The sequence below is a fragment of the Canis lupus genome, chromosome 3 (assembly GCF_011100685.1).
Source record: "Canis lupus familiaris isolate Mischka breed German Shepherd chromosome 3, alternate assembly UU_Cfam_GSD_1.0, whole genome shotgun sequence".
NCBI classification, from domain to species: domain Eukaryota; kingdom Metazoa; phylum Chordata; class Mammalia; order Carnivora; family Canidae; genus Canis; species Canis lupus.
Genome location: NC_049224.1, coordinates 15,202,792 through 15,217,869, shown reverse-complemented (window position 1 = coordinate 15,217,869; position 15,078 = coordinate 15,202,792). Strand labels below are relative to the sequence as shown.

The following is a 15,078-nucleotide window of genomic DNA, read 5'->3' as shown; positions in this document are numbered from 1 at the left end:
TCTGTAAAAGAACATCTTAATATAATGAGCCTTTTTTCAGTCTCCCTTGGCGGAGCATCAGCCCTCTCAGATAACCCCACACAAAGCAAATACCATCCGTCTGAAGTTACATTTGCTCCTTGTTATCACAACTTATGCCACTTAATTCATTATTCAACGAATTCACTTTCTTGTTTATTAGATGCAAGGTAGCCGCTTATCCCTAAAGGCCATGTATGCAAAAGACTGCTTGTAATCCTGTCACTTCAAACCTCTCTAGACTTTTACATTGCTTCAGGAATTAGGAGGAAAGAAGCAAACAATTTAGATTTATTCCCGATGATATTAAATCTGTACATGATGAAAGAAATAAGAAAGAAATGCTAACCTCAAATTTGTTGATTTGGAGGGTGGCTTCAGATGCTATCTTTACATGTAAAAGTTAGTATATTCACTTGCTCCCTATAATAAACACCTTGAATTATTCTTCCTACATTAAAGAGGAATAAATTAAATGCATTTTTTTTTTGGTACAGGTTGCCTGCAAAAAATGGTACTATATCTTATCAACTTCATTTCAAGATGCAGGCCAGCTCAATTCACATGCTGAAAACAGATATTAAACATACTTTACAATCTGATACCTGATGTGTCAAGGCTTTGGGGCACCATTCTTTAAGTGTATGTAATGTTGGATTAAAAAATGCCTTGAAAACGGTTTTCAATTTTTTCAATATGGGTATTTTGAGGTTCTTTTTTTGGTTGTCAATAAAAAGATGTGATAAGTATATTCTGAAAAACGTAAGACAGTCTAATTGACCTCTTCCCACAATATAGTATAATGGTCAGAGATATTTCCATTTGATTTGGTAATCTTATGCTATTAGAATCATTAAAATGTAAACGAATTACTGAATTAAGCAACTTTCCCTGCACTCTTAGCACAATTAATATTGCATAAAATTATCTGCATAATTATACACAGTGTGTTTACATAAAACATCTAGGAAAAAGCTACAAATCAGAGGCTGAATGTAAAATATTTTAAGCTGTATGCTGAAGTCTTCTAAATATGGAAATCTAAGTGGCTGTTTCAGTATTGGTGCTTTACGTAACTGAAGACAGTTCTAAATTTCATGCTTTACTTATTTAAATGCTAAATAACTCTATACTTATTTTTTTAATTCTCATAAATAAATATATGAAATATATCTAGACTGAATGTATTCTAAACCTGAGTGCATTATTCTTCAAACTAAGAAGCATTTACTTTCTCCAATTAATTTGCATTATGAGGCAACTATTAGAGATTCAACATTAGTTCATCAACAAAAGCCACAGAGAGCATTTTAATGCAGTACAGCATATACAGATATGCCTAGGACAAAAGACTCGACATCTCTAGAAAAGAGGAGCCATTTACGAGGAACCTCATTTTGTGAATAGAGTTGTGACTAACAAAATAATGTGTAAAGAATTACCTGCTACTATTCTGAGGCAGGAAATACACTTGAAAACTCACATAAGCCAGCAACTGTGGATATTATTGTGATTCCTGCCATCCTCCCAAATATCATTCATATTAATATTGTGATGCACAAATTGATTTACCTGAATAATTAACCTTTACTACAGCATAACTACCTTAGGTACAGATTAATGTTTTCTATTCAGCTTAAGACATAAACCTACCAGAGAAATCACGCTCATTAAATATACTGCAAAAATCAATTGTTTCCTGCCACTCTGAGGAATTAATATCAACAATTAAGTTGTGTAGTATTTTTAAAAGCTTATATCCATCTGTCTGTGCCAATTAAAAACAGCAAAATAGAGCAAAATGAAATTAACAAAGAATGCTAATAAAACACAACTTTTCTGTTGATGTCTTAGATATATAACTTTATTCATTATTGTACAACTCTTAGTTTTTTACATGTGGGAGATTTAAAAAGTCACCCAGTGATTTTTTATAGTGCAACCGTATGCTAGATAAAGATATTTAAGCTGTCAGTATAAACTGCTTCTGTTTTCATTTTGCATTTAATTTCAATGCCAGACTCAAGGCATAAATTTTTCATCACCTGCAATGCTATGAATAAAAGATTAAAAAAAGAACTGAGAAGAAATTCTAACACATGCGGTGCATGCGGCACATTGTGCAGACGCAGTATTCATAACTAGATGTTTAATTTCCATCTTTTTTTTTTTACATCAGGAACATTATTATTTGAGTTAATACATCATGGAGCTAATTTCCCAGTATTTTAGCTTTGCAGAATTCAAGTTTACCTAGTTTGGGCCAAATAGGCCATTCATTCCACTTGAAATCTGAAGTAGACGCCCTAAGATTTACATGCTACTTTGTTAGCACTGCAGGATTCTATTACTCTCATATTTCTGGAAAGGGAATATTTCAACATCATATATTTTTGTTTTATTCTATGAAATAGCACATACATTAACCTTGCCTGAAAGTTCAAAGAACTAAGAATTACTAACATGGTCCCATCTAATATCAGGTCCTCATTAAGGCTTGCTTCGTGTTCTCAAACTGAAAGATATAATCAATCCCAGGAGGTAAAGTGATGAGCTCAGTGTTGAGGCATTTTTTATTTAGTACTTAGGACTGTTTTCGGTAGCACAATGCATCTTCACTGTCACTTTATTAGCCTCTAAAGGACTCAGAGACCAAGACAATTTCTAATCCCCACCAATAGACTCTTAGTGAGCAAGAGATGCACAAGAGCCCTTCCTAATCTCATCAGGAGGGCCTTGGGTTTATTAGCCTTGTCATTCTGAAACTTCACTTTCGTAGGGCAGTCAAGAGCCTGCTGAGGACTCCAGGCCTGTCGGGGACATCAAGAGTCAGTCCTTCGGATGTTAGTGGCATCTAATAATGTCTAGCTTGTTGTCTTTGGCTCTAATTACTCAAACTAGTTTTTTACGGTTATTGAAATTAAGTCTAGGGAAAGCTTTGGAAAATAATAAACCAAACCGTGTTCTGATACATTATTATCAGTGTGGTATCCAATTAGCTCAGTCGGTTAGCTGATAGTGCTAATGAGACCTAGGTCATTGGTTCAATTCCAGGGGGGCCAGTTAGCTTTACTTTGTTCTATGGTCACAGATGGATACCTCATCTTATCCAGCTGTCTTAAGTGCTACTGGTCACCAAAATAACCAAATAAGAAAGTATGAATGGATCAGCGCAGATCCATCCCTACAACGAGGCTCTAGAGGGCATCAGTACCATCTTTTGTGACCACCGTACAAAAATTAGTATTTTAGGATAAAACCTCTTTTTTTCTTATTGTTTATTACTGGAAAGCAAACACTTTAGATCCCCAAATCATTTAATTCGCCATAATTAGTTAGACTTCACATCTCTATGACGTTGGCAAGTTTAATTAAGCTTACTTTACAGATGACAAAGCCTAAAGTGAAAGGTTAAGTCACTTGTCGGAGGTCACATAAAATGTCAGGGGCATTTCTCAGATTGGAATTTCTGTCTTCTGTATCTCATTCCATCGTGGTACCCAGGAGACTGCTCTGCCTCTATGGAAACAGCCTGAAGTCACAGTAATATGTCACTATATTATCACATTATTTTTCATTATGCTAGAAGACACAAACTTAGTGAAAAGGCATGGGGAGTCAAAGATTACAGATGTATATCCCTTTAAGCAACATAAATGTATGGAAATCTGGATTTGTTGAACAGATAAATTAGAAGGTGTCATGTATCACTTAGTCTATGCTACCTCATATTGTTATTAATCACTTTTTTTGCATGCTCTAGATTCCCAACTAGACAGAATGCACAGGGAACAGACCATGTCTAATATGTTTCTTGAATCCATAGTAGGTATTAAGAAATATTTATTCATGACAGTGGCATTTGATTGGACGAGAACAGGAGAGTATGACTTTATACCCTATGGGAATAGCAAAATAGGAAGTGAGAAAACCTTCCTGATGGTGGGCAGGATTTTTCCAACTGAGCCTCTATAATTATAACAATTCTTGTTTGATGTGGTATATCCAAATCTAACACATATCCTGGACACCAAGCACAGAAAGGACCTATAGAATAATGCACTTAAGGAAAATTTTGCAAAGAGTAGAATGCTTCAACAGAAGGGTAGAAGAGGCAGCTTGATGCAACTATGGGATGTAGTAGCGCAATAGGAACCTGTCAATGGAAAAATGATGTTGTGAGAAAATTAGTTGCTTAGTATTATAGAAAAGAAAAAAAATCCACATGATGGTGGAGTGGAGGAATAGAATAGAATCACCCTTCCTATTCACGTCTATCATTAAATCTCTGGGTACTGGAATTCTTCAAACAGTCTTCTATAGCTTAGGGTCTTATCACTAACTCCTAAAGTGGTTAGGAATAATCAATCTCTTTTTTAAAAAATATATGAATATCCTGTACAAATTATTAGAAAATCTAAATTCATTGCTCAATTTTGTTAAAAACTAGAAAAAATTAAAATCATTAAGTGCTTATTCTCAGGTGAAATATGGCACTCACTTTCATGCTACAGAGATTTACAGAATAATTACATGGTCAATATAGTTCAATTTTCATCTTCTGACTCTTAAAATAGTATTAATGAATTAGTGCTTTACACCATCAGAGCTTTGATGATAATTTACCCACTTTAATGTATGAGAAAATGTACTGAGCACTAGTATTTCAGGGATGGTTTCTTCCCACCAGATTAATGTTTATTAACCTATGAGGTTTCCAAGGTTCATGAACCTCCTGAAAGTATATGCAGATTTTGGAGGTATATGCAGATGTTGCCTGTTTCTAGCAAAGAGCTCCTCTTAGAACTTCAAAGGAGCTCCTGAATCAAAAAAAAAAAAAAAAAAAAAAAAAAAAAAGGTATGAACAGCACTACTCTAGATCTTCAGCTTGTGTTTGCTTTTAAGAAGTTAATATTCATCTCTCTGTAATAATTAAAGCTATCTATATATTTACATATATATTGTTCAATTTAATTGCTTTATGAATCAGTGGACTACTCAAAGAAAAAATGCTGTATTTTGTTTCTAATAAGGGAAAAGAAAAAGACACAAATGGAAGCTACAAAAATTTACACTAATTATTTCCATACCGAGCAGTAGGGGAGATTAATAGAGGCAGTTAGAGAAATACCTTTCCTTGCGATATTTGAGATGAAAGTAAATCTTAAGATACATTAGGTGTAGTTCTTCTAATGAAGTAGAGTGTGAGACAAGAAATCCTGGGTTCCTTTCCAGGTTTGTGATCTCTCTACTAGATGCCTCTAGAAGATGTGAAATAACTATTTTTATTCATTGTCAATCAAACACATCACTTTACACATGTGTTATGCTTAGCTAACCTGTCTTTTTAAAATAGGAAATCTATTTTAAGCCCAAATACTCCAAACACATACAAACAGAGACACAGAGGATTAGATGATCGAGAACTGGGCTCTATGTACATCGGCGCCATCAACCCACTGAGTTCTCACAAGCAAGCTAATCTTGCCAAAAACCCTTAAAATGTTTTGTTTCTGTTTATTTACTCCTAGTTGCTTTAAATACAATCAGTTGGATTTGACGTAAATCAAAAGTTTCTCAGTGCATCTCAGATGACTGAAAAACTGACAGATTCTTAGTCTCCATACCAGGTTTATGCAAATGGAATTGTTCAGGAAGGGCCATGGGAATCTATAGTGTAACAGGTAATCCAGGTGACTCATGATCATACAAGTTTGAGAAATCTGGATGTCATATTCTTAGTCATTTAAGGTTTTTGAATTTGGGTTAGCTGGTTTGTGGTTCCTTTTTTCTGAAGAACTTCCATGTATTATGTAACTCCCTCAAATCAATTTCACCTGGAGGCTGCGAGAATACATTTCCAATCATGAAACGAATTGTTGGTGAATATGCCACACAGCATTCTAGGAGTTAATTCAAAATTCTATTGTCAAGGAATGTAAGGGAATGAGAACATGTGTATGATATTAAAAATAACAGCTTTCTTTATCCTCCTTTAAAAATCAGTACTGATTTCAAAAGGCATTGATAAGCACAGGGTCAGCATATTTTTTCAGTCATGCTCTTGGGGAAACATTAATATGCTCTTCTGGACAACTGGTTCTTTTTGGATCTCACAAAAAAAGCTTTTAATTCAAAAGGGGAAGGGCAGGGTATTGGTGGAAAATTGTAAAAGGTTTATGAGGGTTTTTTTTCCCCCTTGATTAACAAACTTGAGAGCCAAGACACCTTCTGTTTCTAATCATGTTTCTATTAACTTGGACTTTTTTTTGTTCCAAACTGAAAGTGTGGGGTGAAATCTTATACTTAGTTCTATGAAGGCACTTGCCAATATCATAATACAATTACATTTGGCCACTTGGAGAATAGATCTATGACCAAAATCATTGTTAACAATGGACATTTTTGCCTGGGGTTATGTTTTTTTCCCCAGTAATATCCCCAGCATATTTAAAATGGTGTAAGTTTATATATAATACAAATACAGGAACAAATGCAAGGTAATTACACGTCTACTGGCAAATACCAGTGTTTCCCAACCAACAGTATGTGATTTCAGGTTTAGATCAGTGACCAGTGATTGCAGCTAAGCTACAGAACAGTATCAAAAGCATGAGAGGTGACCTAATAAAGAGAAGATAGCTTTCTTGAGTTTCTAGAGGTAATCCCCAGAAAATACTGATATATTTCCAGATTTTTCTTCATGCTAGAAATGCTACAGAATGGTCATTACTGTATAACAATGTACTACTTTATTATAAATATGAGGCCACGTGGCCATTTCGGGATCATCACTCAATAGTTAGTCAGTAGCTCCTTGCTGGCTGGTGTAATATTGTTCATTCCATTATTATTTAAGGTAAAAATGCTAAATTCTCCATGTAAATTCAGCTACCCCTTTTTATGAAGTATGCAGGTTTACTTTTCCCATTTGGTCAACTCCAGGGAGTAACTCTAAATTCCATTACGTAGGTAAGTGATTTTCATTTGGGGTGTATGTGGACATGTTTAAAAGTGAATTCCTACAGATAAAGAATTGATACTTGGAGATTCTTCTAAATTTTATGTGCCAACCTATTTTAATTTTTACAGTTGGGCTAGCTTTGGATTTCAGACCATCATCTTACAATCATTTTATCTATAAAAGAAGCTCGGCTCTACTGTTTCTTCACAATAATTTTGTTATGCCCCCAATTCAAGATTCATACTTTTAATATATTCAAAGTGATCATCTTCTCAATTATTTAAGTTTGTAGACAACTGATTAGTAAGGTGAATTTAGAATGCCCTCAGGAAGATGTGAAATCACTCATGAAACACACAATGTGTTTTGAAACATTACTGTTAAACAATCACCTATGTTTCAGGGTGACTTAAAGTGTTTTCCAGTGCTTTCTATGTTGATCTCTACCAGTATTCCCACTGATAGTATATCAGCACACTAATGACCCAGTGTTTGAGACTGCTGAACATGACTAATTTGAAGCTTCCATTACACAATAAATTATTTTAAACATACCTTTTGGGTAGTTCATTTATTTAAATAACCCCTAAGCCTTGGGGATGATTAAGGATAAAGTTTTATGTAAGCTTCATTTTTTTTTTTTAATTGGCAAGCTTCACTTTTAATAGTTTTCTGGCACCTTCTAGGATAGTCTTATTTATGTTGTCTTTAAAATCTATCAGATAATTATATATTACCATGTGTAATTATTCTAAGCACTAGCATTATTATTTTCATATTTATAATTATTTATTCATTTCAAGTCACTTGGCATGCTACTAATGGGCCATATAGTTAGATATCCTAATTTGTTCTTGTGACTTATAATTAATTTAAACAGAAGTTCGTCATAAAGTATTTTGAAGTTCATAAAAATTATTTTTTGTGTTACATGCATGTCCATAGATATAAAACTCAAAGATTTTTTTCTTTCATAATATACTATAATACAGTTACAAGTGCATTGAAATTCATCTTGTTAGAATGGTAGTAATATATCCCACCAGGACTACTGTTCCTAGTAGCAATTTAAAATAATTATTGTGAGACTTGATGCTAGACATCAGGTTTGCAATAGAATTACAATGAGGGAAGTGTATTAGAGACAAAACATTGCTGGAAGAAAACTTCATAATGGCGCAATTTGGAACTAAGCCTCAATTTTACAGTAATAGATTCTCTTTATGATGGCACAAAGGAGTGAATGCACTTAGCAAATTTAAATCTATTATTAGTCACACTTTGTGGATTGCAGTGCAAAAGGAGAAAAGAAATTAGCTTTTTAAGTATGTTCTTATATAAAACAGGTTCTAGTAAGAACAGTCTTATATAAAATCTCCTCGTTACAGTTCAGAAGCACTGTCAGTCTTTATAACAGCAGGGAGTTGTCCAGGTTTAAAAGTCTTTCCAAAAGAGTTCTGGAGGTCTCTAATTTCAAATTACAAGTTTCTGAAGTCAAGACACATTCAACAACAGTACATTTCTTATTTACAGAAATTCAGTATAGGACAAGAGAGATGGAGTTAATTTGGTCTCTGCTGCTTACTGCGCTCTCTCTCCCTGAATGAAGAGGTGTTTGTAGTTCACACTGGTACTCTACCTACTTTTAACATGATTTTGATTACAGTAGGAGAACGCAACAGCATTAAGCTGCTATGATTTGGCACTCATCTGTGTAAAAGGAGTTTCAATTGTCAATTTTGCAAAAGAAGCCAACAGTAAGAATTCAGTAGGTATTTTTAGTATAAAACCAAAACACTAAAAATCTAAGCTTACATTTTCAAGTTGAGTAAAATGTTTTATTTTTGTCTTAATTATGATCCATTTTTCTACCTCATCTTAAAACAAGACTGAGTAGAATATTTGATAATAGCCTAATTTAGTTTTAAACAAATAACATATCCATAGTTATTGACTGGATACATAGGGAATGCAGCTATAATCCTTAAGAAATATTAAACAAAATTCTTAGATGTTTCACTGAGGTATTTATTTGTGAAAAGGAGGGGAATCACCTGGCTGAATTGGGAAAGGTTGGCCACACATAGAATTTAATGTCATTAGATTGATAGGATAAGAAAGTGAGGACAAAAAGAGAATGGCCACCTGTAAAGTGAAGCTCTATACAGCCTAAATAGGGCAGATATCAATAAAATACAATAATGCAAAGGGAGCACGTTAAAGAAGTCTTTTCTTATATAAACTATCCACATTCATAAGTGCCCATATTAACACTTAATATTGCTTTTTTTTTTTTTTTAAATAAAGATTTCATTTTGCTTCTGTAACTGGTGATAGCTGGCTTTGTTGAGTAATTGGAATATACTTTTATCCTGCTGGACTCCAGTTAGTAGTTTATATATAGGCCAACATTCGATTAATTTCTAAAATGTATACTCTCTTTCCTTCACTTTGTAGACATCATCCTCTCCTGTTTTCCCCCCACCTCTCGGTCTCCAGTATGTTTTTGGAGCTCAACACTGTGCCTTGTCTCTCCCTCCATACACTGGGTAACGTCATCCATTCCCATTGCTGCAGGCAGCATGTATATGCTGATGACTCCAACCTATCTCTTTACTGACCTCTAGACCCATTTAACCATCCACCTAAAGAGTATCCGTCTATTCTCACACATTCCACATAGGCATCTCAAACTCCATGTGCCCCAAACTGAGTTTGCATCTGCTCTCTCCCTGCAATCACACACATTCTGTCCCAGGTATTTTCCACCTCAGGGAACCATCTCCCCAGCCAACCAGCTCCCCGAGTATCATCCCAGAAAAATATCCTGTCAATTTCTCATGTCCAACCAATATATTCACATGCTTTTACTTCTTATTTCACAAACTTGTCTATTTCCTTCTATTCCCCTTCCATTCTCTATGTTACAGAAGGAAGATCATTGCAAAATTAAAAATGATAGGGGAAATGATTGATAAAAATAGATAAAACATTTTTAACATCACCTCAGGAAAAAATCCAAATAAATCAAAGATAAATCATAACTCAGAAAAATATTTGCAACACATATAGCAAAGAGTTAATGTTGCTAATCAATAAAGAACTCTTATAAATCAGTAGCTAGAAGAAATAGGGGCAAGGGAGAGAAACAGCTGGTTTACACATAAAAGTAAAATGAGTTTTAAGAATCTGAAGAGATGGGCAGTCCAGGTGGCTCAGCAGTTTAGCGCCACCTTCAGTCCAGGGCCTGATCCTGGCGACCCGGGAGATCCTGGAGACCCACATTGGACTCCCTGCTTCTCCCTCTGCCTGTGTCTCTGCCCCCCCCCCCCCCCCGCCCCGTCTCTCATGAATAAATAAAATCTTAAAAAAAAAAAAAAAGAATCTAAAGAGATACTTAACCTCATTCACTGAAAAGGAATACACCAACACTAGTTATCATTTTCTACCTACTAGACTATGAAAATTTAAAAAAATTAGAGCACACGGGGAAGATGTGTCCTATCTCATATTATCGATGGGAATGTAAATTAGATAAACAAGGATACTTTTTGTAGAAATTTTTACAATAAGAAAAATTGAGTATAATATAAATATTAATTGGGTTTTGGTTAAATAATTTATGGAAACTCATGTTCTGGAATATTAAGTTATAGTAAAAAAGACTAAGGGAGATTTTCATGAGGTCATAAAAAAATCTCCATGTTATGTTATTAGGTGGGAAAGGATAAAGGATAAAGAACAATTGTACAACATGCTCTTATTTGTATAAAAAATTGATATACATATGTACACATGTATATGCATTGATAGAAATCCTCTGAAAAACTGCTTAAGACATGTTCACAGCGACTGCCTTTGTGTAGTCCTTTAGTACTGAGACATGGGCTGCTTTTTCAATTAAAAAATAGCTAGTTTTAAAAATTACAAATACCATCAGGCCATTCTCACCTTTAAAAGTTTTTATGGCTTCTAACTACCCATAGAATAATGTTCAAGTTCTTTAACAAAGCTTATGTAATTAATATCCAAGATCCAGCTTCAGCCTCATAGTGACTCTTTCTCTCTCCACTTCCCTTTGGCAAACCCTACTTCTGGCTTCAGTAAACATCTTCAGTTCCTCAAATGCACCTGGAACAATTTTTCTGCATGATTCACCTTTTCCTGGCCAACTCTTTGTGCTTCAAAACTCAGCTTCAAAGTCTCTTCTACCAGGAAGGCTTCTCTGATCTTCATATCCCTCTTTAGAACACTCACCACACTTAATGCTTAACTGTATGTTTTTCCTACCCCTAGACTCCAGCTCCATGAGGGCAGGTTCCCCTGTTCTCAACTATAACCCCAAAGATTAATATAATGCCTGGTGTCTGGATAAATGGATATATATGGACAGAAAAAAATCAGAGATTTGTTTGATTGATTTTTATGTTTGACCAATCTTTAGTAGTGGTTTTGGGAATAAAATAGAAAGTAAGAACTGTGCTTAAGTGGGTATTTAAGGATGCAAAAACACAACTCAAAATAATTACAAGCATACGAATAACATCAAAAGAATAACAACTGATCAAGGGGTAAAAAATAAAAAGGTGGAAAATATGGGAATGAAGAGTGAGAAAGGATGGAGTAAGAGTAGCTTTCTCGGTGAATGTGAAACTTTCACTTGACATGACAATGGTGGAAATAGGGATGATGGACTCCCTAAGTGAGGCCAAGAATGTGAGCCACCAGATGATCTATGGAGTTGCAGTTTCCCAACAGAGCTGCTTTGTTTCTGACCAGAGGGAGAATCAGCATCTTCCTTTCCTGCAGTTTTATGATGACTCCATCTCAGACCCAGGCTAGAATTTCTTTGCTCTCCAGAAATGAGCACTGTAAGACATAGTAGAGGAGCTTTCCAGCAGCCCATGGGGATAGAAATATAGTAGCTGAGCCATACACTGTGCCCAAACCTGTGCAACCTCCAGAAGAATTTTTCTGAGTTCTAGGCCACAATAGGTGCTTCAGAAAACTTAAGACACATAAAAAGTGAGATAACCCATCAGAGAAAGAAAAATGCTTCTCTTTCTCATTCAGCTGCAGCAACACTAATGACAGTTGGCTCCTTGCTTCCCTTCAATTGCAGTACTCAAGCCCTCAAAGATTTTTTTCTACCAAACGATCATGTCTGCCCTCTTTACTCCACCTTCACTACTTCACCTTGATCTAAGCCTCCATCACTTCTCCAGAGAACCTCACTTCTTGCTTCATTCCTCCCCACTTAGGATCCATTTTTTTTAAGGTCCATTTTCTTCTTATAACTGCCAGATGAAGATTCCTGTTCTTGGTGCTCCCGTCCCACTCCATATGTTTTCTCCCTCAGTGATTCTTTGCTTCCATTTCATCAACCATCAGTTAGTTGTATACTAAGAACTTCCCAATTTATGTTTTACCCCTGACCTTCTTCCTGAGTGTCCCATAGGAAACTCAGTATGTCCCCAAACCAACTTGTTTTCTTTCCCAAAGACCTCTTCCTCCAGTGTGTCTCATCTTGTTGATGCCATGACTTGGCTCCGAGTGGACCAAGTTACAAAGCCCTGAACAATCTTTTGCTTCTTCCACAACCACTTACCATATTTTGCTAATTCTTCTTCCAAGGATTTCCTAAACTGCTTATTTTTTCACGCCTGCTGCACTGTAGGGCTTCTGGTCCTCAGCATCTCTGCTTTAGTTTTTAATTGTTTTCTGGGCTGCAGGTGCTCCACCTCTAGGCCATCCTTGATCTGCCAGGACAGCCTCATCAAGGAGAAGCTCCAAAGGCTGACCAGAGTAGAGAGCATAGGTGGTGTTGCTACCTTAAGCCAGTTGACAGTTCCATTCTTATTTTCAACCACACTTTCCCTGTTGCCTATCTTCTTCACCATGACGAACAGCTCTCCATTTTTAAACACTGCCAAGTTTTTTCACATCTCTGTGCCCTTTGCCAATTCAATTTCCTCAACCCAGCATGGGCTTTCCCCTGTTTCTGGCTGGCCAAACCCTGTAACTGTTTCATTCAGTCTCGCAAGTCATCTCTTATATGCAATTTTTTTCTCTTTGCCCCCAAGATAAATGAATTGACTGCTCATCTGCATTCTGGTAATACATTAAATACACATTAAACAATATGCTATGACCAGCTGTTTAGGGGCAAAGCACAAAGCTGGTTCAATGTGTACACAAGGAGATCTTTGACTCCTCTGGTACCTTGCACAGTGTTTGGCACATGGTGATCATGTAATACATGAGGACTCTACTGAATGAGCGAGTGGAGAATATGCTGTGTCTTTGTTTTTCTATGTCAAAGCTAACTTTGTCAGGTTGGCAATCAAAGAACTTTGAAATTGTTCATTCTTTCCCCGGTATCAATTCTTTATTTTTCAAGTCTCAGAAACTGGGCTCTGTGCCTAATGTAGGTCATAAATATCCTTTATTTTCATTTCTATCCATTTCTAAACGTTTGCTTATACTATTTCCTCTGCTTGGGAAGGGTTCTACCTGTAGCACATTTCTAAGTACATGTCTCTCTTCAATGAAGAAACTCTCTAGAGCTCTCTGTATTTCATGCTGGTTGTGTACTAGTTTCGCATTGCCATGGACATATACACCATTTGTGTGACATGATTTTTTTATACACATCATGTATATTTTATTTTAGAAGATGAACCATTTGCAATTTCCGATATTCAGTTTTTTTGACCTACAAAAATAACGTTGCATATGGTTTGACCTCATTAAAAACTTTCTGAAGGTAGGTTACCATGTCAAAGTTTTTTCTGTTTTTTTTTTCCCCCTTTGGGTGCAATTCCATGCAGATAGTAGATAAGAGGTTCTGAGACTGATGTCTCTGGACCCCTCTGAACTTCTAAGATCTTTTTAGGGGTCCATGAAATAAAAACAATGTTCATAATAGTACTAAGATATTCCTTGCCTTTTTCACTGTGTTGAAATTTGCACTGACAATGCAGAAGCAATGGTGAGTAAAACCAATGGTGCCTTTTTATCAATCAATACAGCGGCATCAAACTCTACCAAACTCTACTAGAGCTCATTGCTTTCTCCACTGCCATGCAACTGTATTAATAATAATAATAATTTAAAAAGCAAGCTAGTCTAACTTAGGGACTGTCCTTGATGAGGCATTAAAAATAATTACTTTTATTGAAATTTGACCCTTGTGTGTTCATCTTTTTAATAGTTTGCATGATGAAATAAATGAGAAGTACAGATAAAGCACTTTCACTACATATCACCGTACAATGGTAGTTTAGAGGCAAAGTTCATTGGCTGAGTTGTAGGTTGAACTCGCCACTTTTATCTTCTTAGAATACCATTTTCACCTGAAAGAACAAGTGACAGGTATCTGGCACATATTTTCTTAAGAATGAACAAAGTGACACAGCCATTTCAAGGAAAGCAACTGAGAATTATTGCCAATGATAAAATTCAAACATTAAAGCAAGATCAGAATTTTGAAAAATTTCTATTTGCTACCATACACTTGATAGCTTCTTAATATTTAAAGATTTTTCTAATGAGATCAGTGGTAGTAGTAACAATTATAATTTTTCGATATTGAATACAGTATGTATCAACATCTGAAGATCTAGATCACTAAGTGGATCAATATTTTCCACATGAACAATACATGAGGTTACCAACTGTTAGATGGTATAAGATCTATCTGCAGTGAAAGATATGGTTTCAGATTCCATGTTGCAACTAACCTTTAAGCTCACCGCTTGTTGAGTTTTGGTGTAGTATTAAATGAAGTAGTAATATAAATATTCCTACACATCTGTGTAAGGACAGATTCCCTTCCATATATACTTCAACCAAAGCAGTATATCAAAACAGATTCTATGCAGACACAGATACAAGAATCCAGCTCTATTAAGCCACACATGAAGGAGATTTGCAAAATGTAAAGCAATTCCACTCCTACCACTAGTTTGTTGTTTTGAAAATATAGTTATTTCTCAAAAAAATGTTATTTATGTTAATATAGAACTGACTTACTGTTATTTTCAAGTAAACTAAAATACTTTGAAAACTTCTCAGTTTTAATTTCTAACAAAGTA

General features: G+C 35.3%; 1 protein-coding gene and 1 long non-coding RNA gene across 5 annotated transcripts in view; one reads left to right on the top strand and one right to left on the bottom strand.

Annotated features, from left to right (window-relative positions):
- The window catches only part of LOC106558567, a 109,605-nt gene extending 108,477 nt beyond the window's left edge, over positions 1-1,128 (top strand). Inside the window, exon 5 of the long non-coding RNA XR_005356679.1 lies at positions 516-1,128. This is a non-coding gene — a long non-coding RNA (uncharacterized LOC106558567). The remainder of the gene's footprint in view (positions 1-515) is intronic.
- The window catches only part of KIAA0825 (uncharacterized protein KIAA0825 homolog), a 382,383-nt gene that overhangs the window by 78,372 nt on the left and 288,933 nt on the right, over positions 1-15,078 (bottom strand). Inside the window, exon 21 of one of the 4 annotated variants that reach the window (XM_038532323.1) lies at positions 2,149-3,550. The exons of the other annotated variants lie outside the window; for them this stretch is intronic. Coding sequence (XP_038388251.1) covers positions 3,538-3,550 — 13 coding nt within the window. The 3' untranslated portion in view covers positions 2,149-3,537. Of the gene's footprint in view, positions 1-2,148; positions 3,551-15,078 lie in introns of those variants that run through there. 4 annotated transcript variants of the gene reach the window in all.